Here is a 26,872-nt window from a genome sequence, read left to right as displayed (position 1 = left end):
ATACCTGGTGGTGTTCCTGGATGTATTTTGAGTGGTGTTACTAACAGTGTGAATGATGGTGTTACTGAACATGTACTGAATGGAAAAGCACTTAATGGGCTTACTGATAATATATCTGGTGGTGGTCCTGCAGGTATAGTGAGTATTGTTACTTAAGGTTGTTACTGATGGTGTTATTGCAAGTGTACTAATGGAAAAGCACTTAATAGGATTACTGATAATATATTTGATAGTGGTCCTGGAGGTATAATGAATGGTGTGTAACAAACAGTGTAATTGGTGGTGTTACTGCAAGTGTACTTAATGGAAAAGTACCCAGTGAGCTTACTGATAATACCTGGTGCTGGTCCTGGAGGTATAGTGACTGGTGTTACTAGCGATGTAATTGATGGTGTTACTGCAAGTGTACTTAATGGAAAGTACCTAATGGGCTTACTGATAATAAACCTGGTGATGTTCCTGGATGTATAGCGAGTGGTTGTTCCTAATGGTGTTATGGTGGTGTGGTGTTATTGAAAATGTACTTAATGGAAAGCACTTATGGGGCTCACTGATAATCTACCTGGTGGAGGTCCTGGAGGTATCATGAGTGGTAGTACTAATAGTGTAGATAATGCTATTAATGTGGTAGGTGATGATGTTACTAGTGGTTTTAGTAATAATGGAGGTTTGCTTCATGCATTGAGTAATGATATACTTGGTGTTGGTTCTGATGGAGTTTTGGACAGTGTTCCTAATAGTGTACCTAGAGGCCTTATTGGAGGAGCACTGAGTGGGCTAGCTAATAGTGTAATCATGGGTGTTGCAGATGGTGTTCTTGACAATGTAGTAGATACAAAGAATCTTCTTGAAATGTTCTTGCTGGTAAGATAGCATTCTTGGTTATGTAGCTGGGTCAGATGGACTCTAGAAGACAGTCTTGGTTGCCAATAGTATTCTGCTTGATGGCATTAAAAGTTAAATCTTCTTTTGGGAAATGTTCTTAGTTGCCTTTGTAATGTTATATTAGGTCCAAATAGTATTATTAGAAATGAAATTGGGCCTCAAGGATTCCTTTATAATATTCTTGGTGGCAATAGTGATCTGCTTGACAGAGTAATCATTTCAAATGACCTTCTTCAAAACGTTCTTGGTGGAAAAATAGATATACTTGGTATAATAGGATCAGATGGACTCTTGGGAGATTTTCTTCAGGGGGTATTTGCCCCAAACAGCCTTTTTGGAGACCTTGGTGGAACTATACTCAGAAAGAATGGACTTGTAGGACAGCCTTTAGACAAAAACGGTCTTTTTGAAAAACTACTTAGCAAAGATGGTATTATAGGACAATTACTTTGCAAGGAAGGGTTGATAGGACGTACATTTGGATTATTTATCAAGTCGCTACTTACTAAATATAGCTTACTTAGTCTACTTAGCGAAGGAGGTGAACTTGGCCCTTTTGATAGCATCCCAAGGTGAGTAAAGTCCTATAATACATAAACCTATGATAAAAAGTATTTTGTCTCACAAAAATGAGTGAAGTTGATGTCACACTCACTTAATGTGAGATGAAAGTAACTTGCAGCAATGTTCACTTCTACCACAGAGGTTCAAACTAATAAACTACAATGATGTAGTAAATGCTAAATTATTGAATAATAGGCTTACAAATGTATTCAACATATGCAAACTGTGCTAAGCCTCTCTGTTCTCATCTTTGCTTTCCAACTAGACTAAAGCATTCACCACATTTAGGGGGCAATAATCAGACAATTTTACATGGGTAAATATGTTTTACCCGTGTAAAAGAAATATGGTCTCGTTTTTGGCCTCTTCCCTATCCCACTCCTAGTGTGTAAAAGTATATAGCGTACAAAGCTTTATCCATAGGGAAAGCTGCATGGGATAAGGTCAGGGGGAAGGAGAGTCTGCATGGAAATTGATTTATGTATGTATGTATGTATGTATGTATGTATGTATATATGTATGTATTTATTTAACAATTCTTTTGGACTGCCTTTTTGATCTCAAAAGACTGCCCAAAAACAGCAAATAAAACCAATAAAACACAAAATAATGACAACGATCCATATGTACAAACCAGAGCCTAGGATGGAACCAAATCCCAAACCTTCCCTCATGTGTACACACTCTCTCCTCATGTGGAAGGGAAAATCCAGGTCTTGACCTTCTTTGAGAATGAAAGGCAATTCAATTCCTGCCTAGCTTCAAAAGGGAGATTGTTCCACTGAGTAGGCCATTGTCCTCACCTGGGACATCCTGCACCTTCTAAAATGATTTCATTTCATAATCTCAGCTCTGACTTTTCCAGTGCACATCTTGCACCTGCTTCAGTGCTGGCACAAATTATACAAGGGCTTTGTACCCCTGACTGCACACACCGGTGAGATTTTCAAAATGGGGCTACAAAGCACTCGTGGAACCACGCCTTCCACCAACATGATCATTACTGCTGCATGAGGACAATTTTCAAACCTATGTATGTGTGTACATAGATCGCCTGTTTGAAAATAGCCCTCCAGGTTGGCTGAAAGTGTGCAGGTTGCCCCACAACACCTGCACTTTTACCCGCATAAAGAGGAGGCGATCCGGGGGCCATGTTTTGGTCAGGCGAGAAGAATAATGCACATAGATTGCATTTTCACATCTGCGCACATTCTTTTACATTCAAAAGTACCCACACACAAAAGCAGGGACCAATGCCCATGGACAGAAGCACCCACAGCATTTTTTAACACAAGCGTAGACACTTATTTTCTTCTGAAACGAGAAGCAAAGCCCCCAGGTAAAACGTACTTGCAGACTTTATCCCAATGTGGACATTAAGAAACTAGCACCCATTCTGAATTTGATGGAAAGGTGGCCTTTTTCATGCTGTCGAAAGTCGTATTTGGCACATGTGCTACTGCTGGACCCACTAGCACAAACTCTATTCCTTTGGCTCAAACAATGAATGCTACTTCTCACAGCCCCCAGCCTTCATGCCCTCACCCCCAAAAAATGTTTTCTTCCTTTTTTTCTAATTAACTATTTTGGGATAGGGAGATCAGATTGGGATAGGGAGATCAGATTGGTGGCATGGATTAGCAGGAGAGCACAATTCTCTTTCTCCTTCCACTCACTCACTCACCCACATTCTCTCTCACTCTTACATTTACATTCAGACTCTCTCCTCATGCCTAACAGCACTCTTCCCCCTTCCCCCACCTCCAGTTAACTTCCCTTTCCCAACCCCACTACTCCCCTCCTCCCAAATCAAGCACTTCCTCCTTTGCCAAACCCCAGCATTTTTCCCTGATCCCTCCAACCTCAGCACTTTCCACCATTGACCCCAGCACTCCTCTCCCCTTCCCTGATCCCAGTGCTCTTCCCTTCTTTCCTTTCCAACTCCAGTGTTCTCGCCCCTTCTTCCCTTGACCCTAGTTTTCTCCTCTTTCCCTTCCCTCTTCCTAGCCTAGACTCCACCAACCTCTAATCCTGCCTGCCTCCTCTGTTGCTACCTCTGAACCAGCAGACAGGAAAGAGTCTTCTCCTCCTTGCAGTCCATGTAGATCATTTCCAACTCCTTCTCTTTCCAGCCCACACAGGCAGATGCCGACTTCCAACCCACACGGGTCAATGCAAGTGTGGCATCCTCTTCACCTTCCAGCCACAAGTAGTACTTATCCTCCTCTTTCTGGATCACAGGGGCTTCTCCTTACATTTTAGGAAGCATTATCTGTAATGGCCCTGCCCAGAAACTCTGTCCATGAGGTTTCTTTACATTTTTACTTTTCTTTTTTTTGGTATTACATAAATCAGCTTTGTGATTTTTGCCTGGTATTTATCCAGAACTAAGAATATAGGCCCTTTATAAACAAGAGCTGCTGAGATCAATGGGCCAAACTTCTTCACCAAGCTCTTACATTTCCTCTGGTTCTGCTAGCACTTCCAGAAACATGCACAGCATACTTCATGGATGCACCTGGGATGGTGCTTCAGTAGCACTCCTAGTACAGCTTGATCCAGAAGAGGACAAACAGGTCCTAGGGGGACTTGCAAGCCCCAAGCTTCCTGAATGTCTGGAAACCTGATAGTAACTGTGAGCTATGCAAAAAGATACGAGCAGGTCCATCACAACTCTCAAAATCCTATGCACCCTAAATTTCTATCAAACTATTCCAACAACTGAAAGTAAAGTTTACTGAAATGTTGGCTCCTGCTTCTCAATGAAAGACTCATCTAACTGCATCTCCAAATATTGTATCTACAAGTTCTTTTATCTTGCAAATGCTTTACCAAACCATGCAGGCATCTCCCTCTCTGCTGAATGGCCAGTTAGATAATTCCTGAATAGATATGCCTATATGATGTTCAGTTATATTTGATATTATTCTAATATTTATGTGACTCATACTTTTGAAATGTTTGGATACGAATGAAATTGCAGTATTTCTCTAGCCATAGTGGATTATAGTGGATCAAAGTATTAATGGCCCCATTCAATAAGATATTTGCTCGTAAACATGGAAAAGTAACTATTTGTCTTTGGGAGCAAATTTAAATGTCACATAGAGACTGTACACAGATACTTTTGTAACCATGCAATTTAAACAATTTTAAATAGAAATCGCTCGGGCAGTTTCTTGAAGATTGCCAATTGGTATGGGGGCACAAAAGCACCCGCGTGCTTTACCCCTACTATTTGTGAGGCTGAGCTTCTGGGGAGAGGGAACGGGAGAAATTGAAAATTCCATTATGAGCAATTATAGTTTTCTTCTCCGCCTTCTTGAAAAGTAGCTAAATGCAGCCATGTTGCAAAACTATGTGGTTATAGTTAGTCACTCTAGCTGGGCCAATTAAAACTAGGAATTTAGGCGCCTGACTCTGTGGTAAGATGCCTATATCCTTTTGATTTTCCCCAGGTAATAAAGCAATCATCCAGTTATCTCTATTGGCTGAAAATTACAACCACCCCCCCCCCTACAACATGAGTACAAGTACTAGCACCATTCCATAGCGTAGGTCCTTTACGTGCACTGCAAAGGAGCAGGGGGAACCAGGGGCTGGGGGAGGGTAGAGCCAGAGGACACTCACAGAGATTACAGCACTGATTTTGCACCTGCTGTGAAGCAAAAATATTTTTTTATTTAGATTTTTTTATATTCCACTTTTCGGCACTTCACAATGTATATCAAAACAGATTACATTCAGGTACTGAATGGTTTTTCCCTGTCCCCAAAGGGTTTACAATCTAATTGTGTTCCTAGGCAATGGAGGGTAAAGTGACTTGCCCAAGGTCACAAAAAGCAGCAGTAGGATTTGAACTCAAGCTTCCCTGGGTTGAAGACCACTGCCCTAACCACTAGGCTACTCCCCCAGTGTGTATTCTAGAGACACTGGCCAGATCTATATTTTGAATGCATACAAAGTATGTTAAATAATATTTCTAAGTTTCTGAAGACTGGTACAATCAACTTGCTGTATTTTATTAAGTGTTTTCATTTAAGAATTACTTTTACATGATAAAAGTTAGTTACTTATTGCCATCACTAATCAATATTAAGTCTGCTCTGTCATTCTTATTGCAAGGAAGCTTTTATAACAAGGATGGTGAACTTCAGTCCTCAAGTGCACAGCGTGGTCTGGTTTCAGATACCCATATTATTACATTAAGCTGGTTATTGGATCAAATATAAGCAAATGAACTTCAGGAATATTCACGGTGGTAAATCCTGAAAAATCAGACTCTGTTGTGGCACTTGTGTAACAGAATTCTCCACTACCCTCTTAGAACGATTGGACTAAGATGCTACTGCAATAAATTAATTCCCCTTATTTACGTCAGCTTTCTTAATCTTTCAGCATAAAAATCTTGGATTTAACACCGCCCAAAGTGTCAGTGACGCCTTTATCTGGGAACAGTATACAGATAAGTCTGAACAGCGACATGGGAGTTGGAGGAAGGAAGTGAGTTCCTTAACATAACATAGAAATAGAAATAGTTTTGCTAAACTCTTTGTAAGGGGAAATGTCTGTTTTTACCAAACATCTCTCAGTTGTGAGTGTGTTAGATTACAGTACCCGCACTGTGCACCCATAACCACTGGACATGTGTCCATTCAGGTGAGGAGGCTGGATGCCAGTGAAGGGTCAAAGATTCCAAAATGAGAAATAAAATATCTCCTTTGCCCTCCAGGAATTACATATCACTGATGTCCAGTGGTAACACGATACTTATGGACTGAAAACATTTCATTAATCAAAACTGATCTATTACATTTCTTATTTTGGTTGCTTCCTGCTTTTTGTAATCCAGGTGAAGATACAAATTGCCTAGATTACAATGGACATGCAAATAAAGACAGGTGAGAAGTCCAACCATCAAGGAATAAATCAACTACTCCGTAAAGATTATGTTTCGAAGGAAAAAGAGGGTGGGCTGCCACTTTAGTTAGAAATCTTCATTTACTCCCAGCTTAGTCTTTAGTTTTGGATTCAAATCTGAGTCTTTTCAATGCTTTAAACAACTTAAGTAATAAGAGCATAAGGCTTGCCATACTGGGTCAGACCAAGGGTCCATCAAGCCCAGTATCTTGTTTCCAACAGTGGCCAAGCCAGTAACAAGTACCTGGCAGGATACCAAGGGGTAGATAGATTCCGAGCTTCTTATCCCAAGAATAAGCAATGGATATCTGCAAATCTACCTTAATGATTGTTAACAGACATTTCCTTCAAGAACTTATCCAAAACTTTTTAAAATGTAACTTTATGAATAACTTTTACCACATCCTCTGACAAGGAATTCCAGAGCTTAATTATGCCTTGAGTAAAAAAATATTTTCTCTTATTAGTTTTAAATATATTACCCAGTAGCTTCATCGTGTGTCCCCTAGTCTTTGAACTTTTTGAAAGAGTAAACAACTGATTAAGATTTACTCATTCCATTCAACTTATTATTTTATAGACCTCTATCATATCTCCCCTCAGCCGTCTCTTCTCCAAGCTGAAGAGTTCTAACCTCTTTAGCCTTTCTTTATAGGGGAATTGTTCCATCCCTTTATCACCTTGGTCACCCTTATCTGTACTTTTTCTAATTCTGCTATAACTTTCTTGAGTTGTGGTGACCAGAACTAAACACAATACTCAAGATGAGGTTGCACCATGAAGTGATACAGAGGCATTATGATATTCTCTGTTTTATTCTCTATTCCTTTCCTAATAATCCCTAGCATTATATTTGTTTTGTTGGCAGCTGCTGCACACTGAGCAGAATATTTCAATGTATTTTCAACGATGACATCTAGATCCTTTTCCTGCGTGGTGACTCCTTGCATTTTGTAGCTATATTTTGGGTTACTCTTCCCCTAAGTGCATCACTTTGCACTTGTCTACATTAAATTTCATTTGCCATTTGCATGCCCAGTCTCCCAGTTTTGCAATGTCCTCCTGGAGTTTCTCACAATCCTCTTGTGATTTGACAACTTTGAATAATTTTATGACATCAGCAATTTTGATCACCTCATTTGTTATTCCTATTTCCAGCTCATTTATAAATATATTAAAACGCAGCGGTCCCAGAACAGATCCCTGGGGCTCTCCACCATTCACCTTTTTTCATTGGAAAAATGTACCGTTCTGTTTTCTATCATTTTTTTTAAACATTTATTTAGAAATTTTTCACAAACAGAACATTCAGCTTTTAACAGGAAATACATGTAAATTCTCCGTAATCCCCATCCTCCAATTTCCTTCCCTCCCCTTAGCCTGTTCATCTGGAGCAGGAACTATAAATCTCCTTCTCCTACCAGCCAGGATGCTCCAAGAATGGTATCAAGAACTACAATAATATTGTCATTCCAGATGCCCTAAAAGTTAACTAAAGTCCTTGAACAATATTAGTATTGGCATTTCAGCCTTTCCTTCCCCTTTCCTCGTTGCAAAGCAAAGAGCAAACTACATGCTTTGGCATTCAGAAAAAAAGATATGCATGCTATACTTCCAGAAAAAAGTCATATTTAGAGGGTGAGGAACGGCGAGCTGAGAGATGTTCAAAAACCACTATCCTACTATGCAGTTTTAGCTTCCAATGTGTGAGGGTCGGCTTCTCTGCCATAATCCAGTGATCTAAAATCAACTTCTTGGCCAACAAAAATGCTTTTTGCAAGAACAATCGTTGGGGTTTTGTAGATGTGCAGTATAACGCCTCCATATAATTAAACAAACAGATGTGAGAAGACATTGGTATGGAAAAGCAGATCAATTTTTCTAAATAACAAAGTACAACTGTCCACAATGACCTTATTACCTCACAATCCCAAAAACAATGATAAAGAGTACCTTGAGCAAGTGAACATTTTATACATTTATCAGTAGGCACCATTTTGGCTTTAAAAGCCAAAACAGATGAGACATACAGACAACATGGGAATTTAGAATATGTTTCTCTAAGTAGAAGATTTTCTGAGAGATTTTGAATATTCATAAAACAAGTTTTTAATGTTTTAGAAGAGATAGGGGCATGTAACGCCTGATTCCAGCATGAGACCAACTCTGGCAACGAGGTTTGCTGTTTAATACCTTTAAGAGCTTTAGTCAAAAAGGCACAAGATATTCTTTGCCTTGGACGTACCTGAAAGAACTGGGCAATCAGGTCAATTCCAGCTAACTGTGACCTTTGGTATAGGTCATGTTCAATAAAGTGTCGAATCTGCAAGGAGGCATAAAACTCCTTATGGAATAAATCAAACACCGCTCGAAGTTCATCAAATGACCAGACCACACCAGTATTCGCTTGTATGAACTGTCTTAACCCAATCAACCCTTTATTTGCCTAATTTTTAAAAAAACCAAAAGAAAAAGAGCTAAGAAATTTCCAATCTCTCAATTAGGCAAACAAAAATGAAATCCCCGAAAGTACAGTCACCAAAATTGAAGTGTTTTACATTTTAATGCATTTAAAACATTTAAAAAAAATAGTTTCCTTGCCGCAAATGATTGAGTTGTCCGGGCGGCTGTTTGTATTGAGGGCATGCCATCAGGCTTGCTGATGTGGCTTTCCATTTACTCACTTGCAAGACATATTTAAAAAAGCAAGTTTTCCAAGCCAGGAGAGAATGTTGGGTGGCCATCAATAGTAAGGACATGTGAAACCTCCCAATTAGCCCAAAGCTTGCTACATAAAAACTTCTATGCTTGTCTACAAGTGAAAATGATACGATTATGCTAGAGAAACACAGGTAGAATGTATCAGGTTTCCCATATTTACTGGCTTGCACCAGACCTGTAAAAATCCAGTAGTTGAAAACATATCTGACCCAAATAACCAATCCCTTACATGATGGAGTAGGCAGGCCAGGTTATAAGTTTGTAAGCTAGGGCACTCCAAACCACCTTCTGCCCAGGATAACTGCATCTTACTTAGAGCCAAATGAGCCCTCCTATCCCCCCTCCCCCCAAAAAAAAATGTCTTTAGGGCCTTTTCTAATTCCGCTATATGCTTACGCTTACTCAGACCAGTACCATTTGGAGCACATATAGCCATTTAGGGAATTCTAACATCTTACACAATTGAATCCTTCCACTAATTGAGATGGGCAGCGACTACCACTCCTCCAATTTCCTTTTGGTCTTTGAAAGTAGAGGCAAAATTTATAATTGTATAGATTCAAAGCATCCGCCAGAATTTTTAACTATTTCATCTCTTCGGCTATCCACCATAAAGGGAATGGTCCTGACCAATGCTCATTTATGCACCCAGTGATATCTAATGCCTCCGATTTGTCAAGATTATTTTTTAGGTCCAAGAATCTGGCAAATAGCTTCTGCAGATCCATCACTGACTGCAGCGAATGTATGGGATCCATCACAAATACTAAAACATCGCGAACAAAAGTACACCGGATTTTATAAGATACGCGCGTAGCCGCGCGTATCTTAAAAAATACGGTGTCGGCGCGCGCAAGGGGGTGCACATTTGTGCAACTTGCGCGCGCCGAGCCCTGCGCACGCTGCCCGTTCCCTCCGAGGCTGCTCCGAAATCGCTCCGAATCGCTCAGAAATCGGAGCGGCCTCGGAAGGAACTTTCCTTCAGCCTCCCCCCACCTTCTCCTCCCTTCCCCTACCTAACCCACCCCCCCCGGCCCTATCTAAACCCCCCCTACCTCTGTCGAGAAAGTTACGCCTGCTCAAGGCAGGTGTAACTTTGCGCGCGCCGGGCCAGATGCTGCGCGCCATGTTCTGGTCCGGGGGCTGGTCCGGAGGCCGTGACCATGCCCCTGGAATGTCCCCGGACCAAAACCACGCCCACGGCGCTGCCCCCAGATGACGCGCTGGCCGCGTCACACCCCCGAACCACCCCCGATGACGCGCGGATCGCGACACGCCCCCGACACGCTCCCCCCAGGAAAGCCCCGGGACTTACGCACGTCCCGGGGCTTTGCGCGCTCCGGAAGCCTATGCAACATAGGCTCGGCGCATGCAGGGGGTGTTTGAGCCAGGTTTGAGCGTATCTTATGCGCTTACCCCTTTGAAAATCTGGTCCTATATGTATGGGGATTCATCTATCTTTTGCAGTAGAGAGTCCAGGGAAAGAATATATAGCAGTGGACAGAGCAAGCATCCCTGCCTTGTGCCCCTTTTTAACTCAAATTCTTGTGACATATAGCCATTTGCCAAAATAAAATCGAGCAATGTTCCTGGTATAGCAAAGAGATACTTCGAATGATGTCACCCTCAAGCCCATATCTATGTAAAACTGAAAACAAATATTTCCATGCCACCTAGTCAAATGCCTTTTCAGCATCAAACCCTACCACCAATGCCTGTGTCAATGAGAATGTACTGTTTCATATCTTTTAACTACTTGGCAATCCATAATAAGACACTGCCACCTATCCCATTACTTTATAATTTCCTAAGAAGTCTCCCATGAGGGACTTTATCAAATGTTTTCTAGAAATCCAGATACACTATATCAGCTGGCTCACTTTTATCCACATGTTTATTTACACCCTCAAAAAATGTAGCACATTTGTGAGGCAAGGTTTACTGAAGCAAAGAATTAATTTAGGGGTAGATTTTAAACGGCCTACATGCACCAAAGCTGGGAGATATGTGTGTATGTCGGGTCAGCGATGCCGCGTGGATTTTAAGTCAGATTTCATAATGATGTGATCCCTGTGTCAAGTGGCTCCAACACTGTTACTTCTTGCATCAAATCTTCATGAAACACAGCCCATGTCGGGGGGACCATTGATTTCCTTACATAAGTGCCTTGGCTTGATGCTGACATACAGGACGCTTTGCTTGTTTCACTACAATAAATTTTGTTTGACTTTCATGGGCATTGATGAAATTTTATGTCCTTTCTCCTTTGATTGTTGATAGATTACAATGGACAATACAGTCTTTTAATAGCATGGCCATGCTTGCTGGTCCAGTGTTTGCTGGAACATGCCAATAGTTACTGAATATAATTAAAACTATGAAGATAATCAATAAAGCAGAATTTAACTGGTGTTTTTATTTTGTGTTTGCTTAGTCCCATGGGTCATCAACTGCATACCATGATGGGAGTGAACATCACAACAATAGCCAAGATGAGCACAGACCAAGATGGCTCCCCCCGGTTAATTACTGAGAATTGCAAGACTACAGTAGAAAACATGGATGTCAAAGTTCAGAATGGGTAGGCTCATGAGATTTTCTTCCTGCAGTATTATTTAAACAGCTCAAGGAAATTCAAGATAAGAATTTCTTTCTGCTATCACTTTAGAAACCAGATTTAACAAGTGTGCTTCAGGTGGTAGAGTTCGGAAGGCTGACTATGACTCTGTTTTATTAAGTAATGTAGTTGCTGTGTTACTCCATTTGAATGCATAGAAATGAAATTTAACCAATAAAAAGTGATACCTTTTTTATTAGACTAACTTAATACAAGATGGTCAAGGAATAGTCAAGAATAGGGTATTTTTCAAAGCCATTTACATTCATAAAATCTGGTTTATATGTATCAAATCTCTGCACATAAAACTATATTTGTATTCTAGTGGGGTGGAATTGAGGTGGAATCTGCACTTGAGCACATGTGGGGCCAATATTAAAAAATTCCTGCAACAGATCACTTATCCAGCTGGATGTGCCAGGAGCTGGGCGCTTCTTCCCATCTGAATGGGCTGACGAGTGGTGGGGGAGAGAGAGAAGGGGGGGGCCCTGCCAGCTTTACATTATTAGCAATTTCGTGATACCAGGGGAGGTGGAGTGGGAAGGGCGGGTTTTCAGGCCTTGGCCCATTACCTTTCACTTTTAAATTAGGAGAAAGGGACTTAACAGCTAGGAATCTGTTTAATTGGGATGTGGGGACAATGAGAAGCAGGCCAGAAGGTCTCATAGGCGGCAGTTGTTTTTATTAACACAACACTGGCACTTAATCAGCTACATCCTTTGAATGTAGCCAGTTAAAGGCAAAGTTATCATGTTCCAAATAACTTTATATCTACTCTCAAACATGTTTGGAGATAGCTGAATAACTAACTTTTAGGTAGATAAGCAAGGGGGATATTCAAAACTTTCCATTTATCTGTGTTGATAATTTTGTTTGGTAGCACAGCTATGGCAGTGAATATATTTGATTAAGTTCTAATTAGCCAGATAAATTATATCTGGCTAATTTTAGACCTGCTGGCAGGTCTAACTTATTTGGTCTAATCTGTGAGGCAGTGTGCAGATAAATTATATCCGGCTAACTTTAGACCTGCTGCCAGGTCTAACTTATTTGGTCTAAGCTGTGAGGCGGTGTGCAGATAAATTATATCTGGCTAACTTTAGACCTGCTGGCAGGTCTAACTTATTTGGTCTAAGCTGCGAGGTGGTGTGTAGAGGTGTAAGTCGCTGCTTATTTTGAAGTGCAGCATGAATATTAGAAAGAACAGACACCCAGGATTTTCTGCTTCTGACCTATGAGGCAGAGTGGAGCATTGGAAGCCGGTGCTGGTTTCTACGTGCAAATTCATGTTTGCATAAACTGTAGGACCGGTACTGTTTTACCTACTTTGGCTTTCCTTCATTTGGGTATGGACTGTAGGATCCGGGGACATGCCAGTGCTGGTACTGTCCTACTGATTTAATTGTACTTCAATGAAGAGATTTACATTTACATCATCACTGAAGGATAAATGGGCTCTAGAAATGGACGACAGATGTAAAATAACTTTCCATATTTTTGTTTTAGATCAGGAGTCTTTGATATAATACTGTACAGCGAGATCTGTTCATTAAGATTTTGCTTTATTTTTTAAAAGAAGCTTTAGGTGGACTTTGGTTTTCTAGTTTTTGTTTTTAGTTTGGTTTTTCCTTTATTGTCGTCTTTGTGTTGTCCTTTGTTTCTGTATGTTATGGGGTAGATTTAGTGTTTATATTGTTTTGTCCTGTCTGCAGTAAGTTTTAGAGCTTTCCATAATAGGGAGATAATATTGTAAGTAGTTTGTAAGTAGAACTTTTTCAGATTATTAGCTGAGAGATTTTTTAGAGAGAATTTTATAGATGACACTTTAGTAAGAGAGTTTTGTTTATATTCTCAAATTAATAAATTAATTTAATTGAGCTTTGATTTGTGAGCATATATTGGGGTCTGTCCTGTTGATGTTTTTATGTTGATCATTGAAGGGCAGTTATAGCGGTAGTTGTAGGGTAGTTTTCTAACTTATTTGGTTAACGTAACCAGATAAGTCCAAATATTGACACTTATCTAGTTAAGGTAACCAGTTAAGTAGCTCTGCCCCAATCTGCCCATTGCCTGCCCCAAAGATATCTGGCTATCTACTTTGCCAGATAAATACTATTCGGCTAAGTGGCAACCACTGAACATAGCCAGATATTCAGTGACTGCCACTTATCTGGATAAGTCCCTATTGATCTGGCTAAGTAGCACTAAATATCAGCCTCTATATTCTAATGTTTTTAAGTTAGTCCAATAAAACGATATCCATTCATTTTTAGGGGATTTGTATTTCTGTTGTATGCTTCTCGAAATAATCAGTTTTAAGCTGTCAGGACATTCTACCCTGTGGAATGTAAATGAAGTAGCTTCCTGCATATTTAGTATAGAATCTGAAAGTTACATTTCTAATGTAACCTAGATTTTATTAATACAGCAGTCATAGTAAATTCATTTTCCTTTGTGGCAACAATATTAAGATAAAATCAGATTTATGCTCTGCATTATTTGTTCAACTGAAAGCCGAAATGGTCAATATGAGATCTAATAAGTGTCATTAGTTTGTCAAAATATTTCACCTGCCTTTTGACCCTTCTTTTCCTTTTTCATGCAGCTTACAAGGAAACATCCCACAGTTACTGAATCCCATTCTTAATAAGGCCTTGCCACAGTTGGTAAGTTCTGCCTTATGTTCTTTAAAGCAAAAAAAAACAAAAAACCTCCCAGACTTTCTAACCCTAGCAAGTTAGGTTCTCTGAATATCTTCTTTACTCTGCTAATCAGTTTGCTTCAAACTGGTTTGAATCCATTTTTATTTAATCCAAATGAGTTTTGGTTTTGATTATGTAAATATAATAGGCCTTTTTCCATCACCACCATTAGCCACTGGATTGTGAAAGATGGACAATTGCAATAGCTGCCAGTCAAACCAACTGGTATGGTCTCCACATTTTCACTGGAATTCAGGGGCCCTGGGAGATAGACAGATAGATTATTTAGGCAGCATGTATTTTAGAAATGTTTTCATTTTACTAGAATTAAACAGATATAGGGGGTCATTTTCAAAGGCTTGTCGCATGCGATAAGCCCTTTTTGCGTGCGATAGCATGCTGGGGGCGGAGTCGGGGCGGCGAGGAGGAGGACTCGGCGATGTCTTCGCTGGCGGCGATAAGGTTAGTAACCTTATTGTCGTACCAGTAGCACACCTAATACCGTAGCACCACCTTTCACGGTGGCGCTATTCGATACAAAAGCCGGCAGCGAAGACACCGCGGTGGTGCGAAGGCTGCTGGCTTTCGCAGGCCCGCCCTGCCCCCCCTTCACCCCTCATCCCCCATTTTCGCAGGTTCACCATTCTGTGAAAGAATAGTGAATCCAGGCCATAGAGACAAAAAACAGTTTTTCTGGAAGGTTGAAATACGCCTAATCCTGGCATGTGTTGAATTGTCAAGGAAACCTGAAGCTCCTTGTGCCAAATTAAATAAATCATAATATGTAATCCTCCCCTTTCGTAGGCTGCATCAAAATTAGGGGGACACAAAGTTCTCCAGGCTGCTTTTCTATGTCCCAGACCTCTCCTCTCATAGATGTCTTGCAAGAGTCCCAGGAAGCAACTGGGCTCATATGGTAGAGGTGAATGAGGATTAAACTCCTGGGATCCTGGTGAAATCATGGACCCAGTAGTCAACAAAATCACTCTCACCGCACTCTTCTGGATCACTGGTCAGGATATTCCCAGGAAGGGAAGTATGTCCCCTGGGGAATCTGGTAGCAAAAAAACCCACAGAGTCCAAAGATGGTGCTCAAAGAAAAATTTATTTAAATTTTAAAAATCTAAATGCAGGCTAATATGAAAAAAATTAGGAACAGCAGCAGAAAAATTATAATAAAGATTAAATAGTCTCTTTATCCATGGTAAATCCCCTAGTTATTCTCCCAACGGAAGCCGCGGCCAGCTCTAGAAATCCTTCCCCTTGGAGGGTAGGATTGTCTCAATTTTCAACAAGAAACAAGGCCTGGAAAAATGACCAAACCACTTATTCAAAAATAGATCTTCCAAATTAGATAACTCCAACAATCTCTGCAAAATCTCAGTCTCAAAACTCAAAACTTTCCAGTCTCTGCCCTTGACTGGTTGCAAAGGTCAAAGATCCACAACCCAACCCTTAAAGATACCGGGGATTTGCCCTTCATTCAGGAACTGGTTCAAAATCCCAAAACTTCAAAAAACATCCAACTTCAATCTCCTTGGGTGCAATCAACCAGGTTTGCAGAAAGACCCCTCCCGGTCATTCCTCTGCTAAGGGGAAAAGGCCTTGAATGATCACATGCTCGGGGTGGGGGTGGGGGGGGCTGAATTATTACCCCTGAGCCAGAACCCACAAAATGTTATGGCTAAAGCCGGGGGAAGACCTAAAAACTGCAAAAATCCTTTAAGATGTTGAATAGGGAAAAATAGTAGTGCCAAGCAAAGTCAGGTCACAAATATGGTCAGAATATCAAAATTCATTAAGGAACCTTTTACTAGGATGGCTGATGCTGTGAACCTTACTTAGGGGGATCTCTGTTTTCTTGCAGATGTGCCCACTGGCTGAAATTATGTGTGGTGTCGTGAATGAACTGTTAAGCGGTAAGTTACCACTGTGCGGCTCTCTCTTCTTTCATCCTCCCTGACTTACAGCTCTTCAGTACAGACTTCCAACCCAAGCATCAGAGGCACAAGGAATAAAAAGGTCAGCCATTTTTCTAGTGCAAGTGATCAAGAGGAAAGGGCTGACAGTCACTGTTTCCTAGCATCACATACTATCTGGTGATAGCTCAGCTACAGTCATCATTAATGTTAGCATGTAATCACTGTTAAAAAAAAAATACAAAACAAGAACTGGAAGCATGGATGGGAAACACACTTTCATTCACTCAGACCCTAAGAATCAAACAATATTTACTCAAAGGCTAAGGCATCATCAGGTTTCACGATGTGCAGGTGACTTAGGAATATAACTCTTTTACAGTCAAGGCACAGTAAAGCTCTGGAATTTGTTGCCAGAGGATGTGGTTAGTACAGTTAGTGTAGCTGGGTTCAAAAAAGGTTTGGATAAGTTCTTGGAGGAGAAGTCCATTAACGGCTATTAATCAAGTTTACTTAGGGAATAGCCACTGCTATTAATTGCATCAGTAGCATTGGATCTTCTTAGTGTTTGGGTACTTGCCAGGTTCTTGTGACCTGGTTTGGCCTCTGTTGGAAACAGGATGCTGGGCTTGATGGACCCTTGGTCTGACCCAGCATGGCAATTTCTTATGTTCTTACATATTTTTCTGAACCCACATTGCACATTAGGTCCCATTATTGGCAATGGGACCTATTAACTGACAACACATGTTAACATATGTCGCAGAATACAAAATAGACCCCATAGGATGCTTTAGATTATGTGTAGTTTTCATGACGCCTCTTGTCTAATACACAGAATATTTTCTGCCATACTGCAATACGCGCTCTCTATTATTTTAAAATTCTACAAAGCATTAGAAAAGAGAAGGCACTCAAACTTAAGTTATAATTTTTCTATGTATGTGTTACAAAAATATACAAAGGCCTATTTGCTATGAGTTTCACTGAATATTTTGTAACGCTGCATTCCATTTATTATGGAGGCAATCTTCAAAATTTTGACATGGATAAACAGTGTTTACCTTAATAGGAGTATTGTTTGAAAACTGGCCCCTGTGAATGGCAGCATGTAATTTTTAACCGAGGATGAACGTTTTAGTAAATAATTATCAGGTTCGTTTTCACAACACCTACCAAACAGGAAAGATAATTGGATAATTTTACTGAGTTATCTTCAGCCATATTTTCAGATGAACATAATTGGCTCGGTTCTCAATTGAAAATACACTTATATCTAATTAGACAAAATTGCTCTGCCTAGATGTAGATCCTAATATATTTCTGTTCAGGTGCATACCTTGGACCTAGACTAAAATAGCTTACAATCTAAGTGGGAACCTGAGGCTTGATGGACCCTTGGTCTGAGCCAGTATGGCATGTCTTATGTGGTTAAGGCAGCTAGTACAGGTGGGTTTAAAAAACGTTTGGATAAGTTCCTGGAGGAACTGGTATTAATCGATAGGGAATAGCCACTGCTTGTTGCTGGTATTAGTAGCATGGAATCTATTTAATGTTTAGTTACTTGTGATTTGGACTGGCCACTGTCGGAGACAGGATACTGGACTTGATGGACCCTTGTTCTGCCCCAGTATGGCATATCTTATATTCTTATATACTGTACCACGTCATCCCAAGGTCCATCCAATCCAGCATCCTGTCTCTGACAGTAGGCAATCCAGGTCACAAGTACCCGGCAGACCTCATAAAGCAGATCTAGCTCCTGTTACTTACTCCCAGGGATAGCAATAATTTTATTTATTCTACCTGGCTAATATGTGTTATGGACTTTTCTTCCCGGAACTTGTCAAAACCTCTTTTAATCTCTACTACATTAATGGCCTCTATCACATCCTCTGGCACCAGTTTCCACAATTTGATTGTGTGCTGAATGAAAAAGTACTTTCTATGATTTGTTTTTAATATCCTGGTTGTTAGATTTATGAAGTTCGCCCTTGTTTTAGCATTATTTGAAAGGGTAAATAACCATCCTCTCTTTATTCGTTCCACCGAGCAGGAGGCCGAGCAGGTCAGTGCTCGGCCTCCCCACCCGGGGGACCCCAGCGCCAGCCGCGCGCCGAGGCCTCCGAACCGCTACAAAATAAAACAAATCCAAATCATCAGAAAAAGTAAGACCTCCAAAAAAAAAAAAAAAAAAAAAAAAATCTAAAGAAATCACGCAGTGACACGCCCACAAAACTGCTCCCACCAATTAGAGCAAGCCCTGCCACCCTTTATATTATTCACCACTAGGCGCCGCGCGCCGAACGCCGCGCGCCGAAGGAGCGCGACAAAGGGGCCTGCCCCTTTGTGAGCCCCTTCGGGCAGCCCTGGAGGGCTTCTTAAGCTTCACCATTTTGCTTCCAACTAGCCACCGCTCTCCAAATAGACCTCGGCATTCTGATCCTCCACCTCTTTAAGCGCAGCACTCCAACATGTTTCCCACCTTCCCAATACCTATTCTGCAACATAACCCACCTGCATCAACAAAACCTAACAGGCTATACTTATCGTCTACTAACAAATGTAATCAACATGTTCTATACCGCAACCTAAAATCCCTCACCCCAATTCTGACAACACCAGTTACCCAACTCTTAGGCCTCACTATATTCACATTGTCATTATTCAACGCACAATCTCTATCCAAGAAATCTCTTATCCTCAACGACTACCTCTTAGACACCAAGCCAGATATTTGCGCAATAACAGAAACCTGGCTTAAACCCACAGACACTGCAATAATTAACCAGCTTCCCACATCAACTTACGACATCTTCTCCCTCCCTCGACAGATAAAAAGGGGAGGTGGACTTCTATTTGCATCCAAAAAAGACTTCAGGTTCACTCAACACCCATTCAACCCAGACTCGAAACTAGAAATTGGCTTCTTCACCTCAGAACAACTACAAATCCTGCTCGTCTACGCCCCCCCGGGCCTCCTAGAGACAGACCCATCCCCCTTAGTAGAAATAATCACAACTCTCATCAAACTGGATGCCCCTGCAATTATTCTAGGAGATTTTAATCTTCATGTGGACAACACCACCCTCTCATCCAGCTGTGAAACCTTTCTCACAGCCCTCTCTGCCTTGGGTTTCAAGCAATTAGTCAGCAAACCCACCCACAAAGCCGGCCATACACTAGACCTTATCTTTATCAACCCAGGCATTAAGCACTCCACCCGCCTCAAGTGCAAGAAGGTTCCCTGGTCTGACCACTCACTTATCTCAACATCATTCTCTCTGAAAAAATCCACCTCACCTAAGGTGCCAGCATCATCATTCCCATACAGAAGATCCTGTTCTACCGCAGACCTCATTTCCCACCTAGCCTCACAACTACCCTCCATAGATCTTTCCAACCCAAACACAGCTCTCCGCTCCTGGAATGCCATCACAGAATCCATAGCCAATAAGTTATGCCCACTAGCAACCAAAAAACCACTTCCAAACGCCTCCAAAAGACAACCATGGTTCACGGAAGAATTAAGAAAGCTAAAACAAAATTTAAGACAGAAAGAGAGCAACTGGCGCAAATCCCCTAGCACCAAGACTCTCTCCATCTACAAAACCACCCTCCACCTCTACAAGACCGCAACCTCAAAATCCAAAAGGGATTTTTATGCATCCAAGATTCACCATCTGATCTTCGATGCAAAAGCCCTCTTCGCCTATGTTTCCAATCTCACACAAATCATTCCTCAGGAGATTCCTAGTGATCTAGCTCAATCGAAAGCGGAAGAACTTGCTCTACATTTCCACAATAAAGTCAATAGCCTTCTAACTCAACTACCCTCTAACCCCCCTGATCTCACTTCTCCCCCGACCCTTCAGCAGCCCTCCCTCAACAGCAATGGTCTGGAAACATTTGAACCCATCTCTACCTTAGAGATACAAGCACTTTTAAAGAGAATGAAACCCTCTTCCCACCCTCTGGATACCATCCCCACCAAACTACTACTGGCTATACCAGACTCCATCGCCAAAACACTGTCGGACATCATAAATTGCTCGCTCTCCCAAGGATCATACCCCGACGTCCTTAAACTGGCCTCCATCAAACCTCTACTTAAAAAACCCAACTTGGACCCTAAAGACCCCAATAACTTCCGCCCTATCGCCAATCTCCCATTCATAGCTAAGATTCTAGAAAAAGTTGTAAACACACAACTCTCCGACTACATTGAAGACAATAAAATTCTATTCCCCTCACAATACGGATTTCGCAAATCTTTGAGTACAGAATCCCTACTCATCTCCATGTCAGATTTCATTGTAATGGGCCTTGACAAAGGTCAATCATTCCTCCTAATTCTACTTGACTTATCAGCGGCCTTTGATACGGTCAACCACTCCACTCTCACATCCTTGCTGGCTTCTATAGGTATCTCAGGCTCTGCACTCTCATGGTTTAAATCTTTTCTCGCCAACAGAGGCTTCAAGGTTAAGATACAGAACAAAGAATCATCACGAATGGACTCATCCATAGGTGTGCCCCAGGGCTCCTCGCTGTCGCCCACGCTTTTCAACATTTATCTCTTACCAATCTGCCAACTCCTCTCCAACCTTAACCTCAAACACTTCCTTTACGCCGACGATATCCAGATCGTGATACCCATTAAAGAGTCTTATATGAAAACATTGGATTACTGGGAAAATTGCCTCCTTGAAATTAAACGCCTCTTATCCAACCTAAACCTAGTTTTAAACTCCTCCAAAACCGAACTGCTGCTCATCTCCCCAGACAACAACAACTCCATCTCTAATCTACCGGCTATCCTTACTACCACACAAGTGAGAGACCTAGGAGTATTAATCGACAACCGGATGAACCTCAAAGCTTTTATCAACAGAACCACCAAAGATTGTTTCCATAAACTGCAGGTACTGAAAAGAATCAGACTGTTCTTCCATTTCCAGGATTTCAGAACTATTCTACAAGCCATCATTTTTTCTAAGATCGATTACTGTAACTCTATCCTTCTGGGCCTCCCTTCCTCTTACACTAAACCTCTTCAGATGATACAGAATGCTACTGCACGACTACTGACAAACTCCAGGAGAAGGGACCATATAACTCCAATCCTCAAAGATCTCCATTGGTTGCCAATTCATTTCAGAATCCTTTACAAATCTCTTACCATAATATACAAAACCATCCATCAACACATCCCACTCGATTTACAAGTCCCTCTCCAAATTTATAACTCCTCCAGACCAACTCGAGATGCACTCAGAGGATCTCTTCAAGTACCCACTGCCAAAACCACCAGACACATCACCTTAAGAGATCGGGCATTCTCAACAGCCGGCCCCCCTTTATGGAACTCCATCCCTCCGGACCTCAGACAAGAACCTAGCCTCCCAACCTTCAGAAAAAGACTTAAGACCTGGCTGTTTAAACAAGCATTCCCAGACACTAACTAATTCTCATACCATCAATCTATACATCATACAGCCAGTCCTACCCCTTCTTTATGTAAATATCTACAGCTAATGTTGAGCTAATGTAAATATCTTTATCGTTATCTAATGTTATCCTATCCTTTTTTCTCTTCTCCCAGTTTTATTTCCCCTGTTATTTGTAACTGCTTACTTCCTCACCAATAAGTTACTCAATTGTTCATTGTACACCCCTTGTTCTATGTAAACCGGCATGATGTGATTGTATCACGAATGCCGGTATATAAAAATCTTAAATAAATAAATAAATAAATAAAATTTTATAAACATCTATCATGTCCCCTCTCAGCCATCTCTTTTCCAAGATGAAGAGTCCGAGCCTGTGTAACCTCTATAATAGGGGAGAAGTTCCATCCCCTTTATTAATTTTTTTGCCCTCCTCTGCACCTTCTCTAGTTTCGCTATGTCTGGGTCAACCAGAACTGCACATAGTACTCAAGATGCAGCAGCTCCATGGCTCAATACAAAGGCAATATGATAATTTATACTTTATTCTCCATTCCTAACATTCTGCTTGCATTTATGATCACTGCTGCACACTGAGATGAAGATTTCAACATATTGTCCACAACGACACTAAGGGGCAGATTTTCAAAGGGTTACATGCATAACCCCGAAAAACTGTTCCTGCACGCGCCGAACCTATTTTGCATAGGCTCGGCGATGCACGCAAACCCCGGGATGCGCGTATGTCCCGAGGATTTGAAAAAGGGGCGGGACCGAGGCCTCCGGCGCAGCGGCTGTGCTGGGAGATGGCCGGCACCCGCAAGTAACACCTGCCAGAGGCAGACATAACTATTGAAAACAAGGCAGGGGGGATTTAGATAGGGCTGGGAGGTGGGTTAGATAGGGGAAGAGAGGGGAAGGTGGGGGGGAGCAAAGAGAACGGGGAAAGCCATCGGGGCTCCCCTAGGGCTCGGCGTGTGCAAGGTGCACAAGTGTGCACCCCCTTGCATGCGCCGACCCTGGATTTTGTAACATGTGCGCATGTTATAAAATCGGGTGTACATTTGTGTGCACCGGGTACCACCATTTGTCTGGGCTGGAAAATATGTTAAACAGCACAGTTCCCAGTCCTTTTCTACACTTGGAAACATGACTATTTATTCCTACCATCTGTTTCTGGCTTTTTAACCAGTTACCAATCCATAATACAGCACTGCCTCCTATCCCGTGACTTTGTAATTTCCTGAGAAGTCTCTCGTGGGATCTCTCAAATACACTTTATCAACCGCTGACTTACCCAATGTCACGAAGATGGTCAGTGGGGGGGGGGGTTAGATAGGGCCGGGGGGTGGGTTAGGTAGGGGAAGGGAGGAGAAGGTGCGGGCGGGTGGAAAGAAAGTTCCCTCCAAGGCCGCTCCGATTTCGGAGCGGCCTTGGAGGGCTCGGCCCGCGCAAGGTGCACAAATGTGCACCCCCTTGCACGCACCGACCCCAGATTTTATAAGATACGTGCGGTTACGCGCGTATCTTATAAAATCCGGCGTACTTCTGTTCGCGCCTGGTGCGCAAACAAAAGTACGTGCGCGCGTAAGTTTATAAAATCTACCCCAAAACGCGGAGAATCCAGGGTAGGCAAAGGAGGAATGAGAGAATATTAGAAGAAGTGTTTTTTCTGATATTTATCTATTTTATGTTATTTTTTGCATCAGGGGTATTTTATCAGAGTTTCTCAGTTAAAAACTAAAATCAGACGCTCTAAGGGCCGGATTTTAAAAGCCCTGTGCGTGTAAATCCGGCTGTATTTACGTGCGCAGGGCACTCGCGCACTGGCGCGCCTAGCCCCGGGACGCGCGTAAGTCTCAGGGCTTCGTAAAAGGGGAAGGAGGGGCGTCTCCGGGGGCATGGCCGAGGCCTCCGGACCAGCCCCCGGGTCGGGTGATGGCGCGCCAGCAGCCCGCTGGCGCGCGCAGATTTACATCTGCCTCGGGCAGGCGTAAATCTGCTGACAAAGGTGGGGGGGGGGGTTAGATAGGGCCGGGGGGGGGGGGGTGGGTTAGGGAGGGGAAGGGAGGGGAAGCGGAAGGAAAGTTCCCTCCAAGACCGCTACGATTTCGGAGCGGCCTCAGAGGGAACAGGCAGCGCACGCCGGGCTCGGCGCGCACAGGTTGCACAAATGTGCAGCTCCTTGCGTGCGCCGACCCCGGATTTTATAAGATACGCGCAGCTACGCGCATATCTTATAAAACCCAGCATACATTTGTTCGCGCGTGGTGCGCGAACAAAAGTACGCTCGCGCGCTGTTTTTGAAAATGTACCCCTAATTATAATATCTAAATTATCCCCTATAGTTGAGATTTCTTTGCAAAAGTTCAATAAACCAATACACCACTTGTACTCTATTGCTAGTTTTAATGCCTTTTCTTTTTGTCTACATGTAGCTGATCTTCTGCTTGATCTAAATGGCACTCCCCAAAATACTCCAGTAAGTCCATCCATGTTTTCTGAACAGAATATTGAATTGTTTTTAATTGGAAGTGCTGCTCCAATCTTGGGACCATGATTCTTCTGACTTTATCTTTGATATTGTGGTGCGTAAAAATCTACAGAAGGGGTTGCCATGAATCTTGAAGTACTTTTTATTCCTCAAAAATAAGAGGTGTTGCAACCCCAGGACCGACCCGGGGCCGGCACTCACCCGTGGCGCGGCCCGAACGCGTTCCCAGGCCGGTCCCAGGGTCGGCACCTGCCCATGGCACTGCCCGGGTCCGTTCCTCCTCGCTTGGCCCTGCACGGGCCTCCGGCGCCGCGCTCCTGCCTTGGAGGAGCGGACGGCGTCTCGAGGCAGCTGGCTCCGCCCCCTAGATGCGCGCGGCTGAGCTCCCTTCTTAAAGGGGCCAGCGCGGGAGAAGCAGGGGACGGCCTCCGATGACGTCAGACGCTGCAGGGCTATTTAAGCCCTGCAGTTACTCCTCTTCTCTGCCTTGCAACGAGGTTCCCAGGGTTTCGTTCCTGCTTCCAGTTGCTGTATCCTGCTTACTCTTCCGCTTTCCTTGGCTTCTGACTCGGACCGGCTCTCAGTGATTCCCTGGCTTCGGACACGGACTGGCTCTCGGCGATTCCTTGGCTCCTGACGCGGACTGGCTTTTGGTGTTTCTCCGGTACTCGACTTGGCCTGGTGAACGACGTTCCTCTAGCTCCCAACCTTGGACTTCTTCAGGACTCCGTCTCTGAGAGATCTCCTAAGTCCCAGTGGCCGGGTCCCTACGGGCTCCTCCTGGGGGGACGCCAGCTTCCAGGGTGAATCTCCTAAGTCCCAGCGGCCGGATTCTTACGAGCTCCTCTCGGGGGAGTACCGGCTTCCAGGGCGAAGACCTCCTACCACCAGGCCAGTCTCTCCTTCTCCTCAACTCCCTGACAAGCCCTTGGTCGCATAGGGCCCTCCGTGGTTTCCTCCACCAGCTGTCCTCGAGTCCGCCTCTGCCGCCTTCCGATCGGCACCAGTGCTGAGAACCCTCTTAGCCTCCTTCCATCGGTCCCGATCGGTCTAAGGGTCCACGAAGCTAACAAGAGGCACACAATCTTGAAGGATTCTGTCAGCCATTTCAGTCACCAAGCATCATGGTCTGGTACAGAATCAGAGGTGGGAAAGAGCACAGGAAGTTTGAGATGAATATTAAAGGAAGCGTGTGAACCCCCACATCTAGAAACCGTACAGTTAAATAAACCTCTGCTCTAAGAAACTGTTGTAATCTGTGATCAAAGAAAGCACTGCCCAAAATCCCAGCTTGACCATTAGACCTGCATAATTGTCTGTCGCTGATCTCTCATTCTGTTCTTTACTTCTGGTGTGAGTACTGTGGGGCAACTCTTTAAAAATACTACATGACAATAATTTTATACTAAATGCCACCATTTCTCTAAATAATAAAGTATACATAGCAATGTCTGTATCTCAGGGTCCCATCTATCCCCAGCTAGATGGTAACACATTAATTTACAGCAAACAGGTTTGAAAACTGGCTGGGTGTATAAAGGTTGCTATGTACACCTGTGCATTGCTAGTTAGGCACCCTCTGTAAATTTACCCTAACTTGTATCAGAATTTTCTATAGCAAAGTCATAACTCTTGGCACTGTATGCCTTGGTACACTAGATGTCGTCAAAATCGCAGTCAGAAGGATATCCAGAAAAAAAGACTTCAGGCTGGACTCTGGCAAAATCTTTTATGAATCTTTAAAATTATTTGTAGAAAATAACAGCCCAAGCAACTTTGCTATTCTATGCCATTCATCAAATAAATGTGACAATGCAACTTACAGTTCCATGCAGTTCTCTTTCTTGAATCTTCCTTCTTTCACCAGGGTCCCTCCTCACCCCTCTGGGCCCTGATCTCTTATCCCCAGCTGAAGGGACCCTCCCTGACCCAGAATCCCTTGCTGGAAAAGCTCTTAAGGAGGACTGGGCCTGATAACAGTGGCCAGTCCTTTAAGGTGTTCTGAGTAATTTTCTTCTACACTCCCTCACATATACACAATGAAACAGAAGAACTAAAAGAAGTGACTGAATCATTTATAGAAAAAAAAATAAAAACATTTCAAGGGCATTATATTTAGACCTGATATTTTTCTTTCCCTCAGAATGGTCGCCTGCTCAATATTCCCACAGTTTATGGAAAGAAGATGTGCTACGTTTAAACCACTTTTTCCTGCCAGGGAATGGCAACAGTGACCTCATTCCTAGCAGTATCATTCTGTTCTTCTCCTACCATTTTGATTCAAGACTGCAAAAATAACAATAATTAAGTTATACTTATTCTGTTAAATTGATGCATTACATTTGATTCCAAATGTTAGTTGCTTGAGAATCTTATTCTAATCTTTCAGCTGTATAATCTTTCATTGCCTGTATTAAGATGTTTTGAACTAGAGAAGGTTGCATTTTGGGATATTGCATGATATTCTTGTTAAAAATGCATTTCTTCATGAGAGGTTTCACGTGTTCTATTTTTATTAATTTTACTAGCAAACTGTAGATAGTGTGATGCTATGTATCTTTTTTTTTTTTTGACAATTTTATTAAACTTTTAACATAGAA

At 42.4% G+C, this 26,872-nt stretch overlaps 1 protein-coding gene across 2 annotated transcripts; it reads left to right on the top strand.

Moving 5' to 3' along the window:
• The first annotated feature begins 969 nt into the window (after positions 1 to 969).
• LOC115082571 (BPI fold-containing family B member 3-like) lies at positions 970 to 26,872 on the top strand. 2 transcript variants are annotated; one of them, XM_029586789.1, is made up of 7 exons: positions 970 to 1,457; positions 5,848 to 5,952; positions 11,525 to 11,671; positions 14,313 to 14,373; positions 16,277 to 16,328; positions 24,217 to 24,260; positions 26,416 to 26,872. In XM_029586789.1, the coding sequence occupies exons 2-7, from the start codon at positions 5,933 to 5,935 to the stop codon at positions 26,470 to 26,472; spliced, it is 381 nt and encodes a 126-aa protein (XP_029442649.1). In that variant the 5' UTR covers positions 970 to 1,457; positions 5,848 to 5,932; the 3' UTR covers positions 26,473 to 26,872. The 2 variants fall into 2 exon arrangements, with proteins under 2 accessions (XP_029442649.1, XP_029442648.1); XM_029586788.1 differs by lacking the exon at positions 24,217 to 24,260.

Source organism: Rhinatrema bivittatum, unplaced genomic scaffold (genome assembly GCF_901001135.1).
Source record: "Rhinatrema bivittatum unplaced genomic scaffold, aRhiBiv1.1, whole genome shotgun sequence".
In the NCBI taxonomy this organism is placed as follows: domain Eukaryota; kingdom Metazoa; phylum Chordata; class Amphibia; order Gymnophiona; family Rhinatrematidae; genus Rhinatrema; species Rhinatrema bivittatum.
This window is presented reverse-complemented; position numbering and strand designations above follow the sequence as displayed.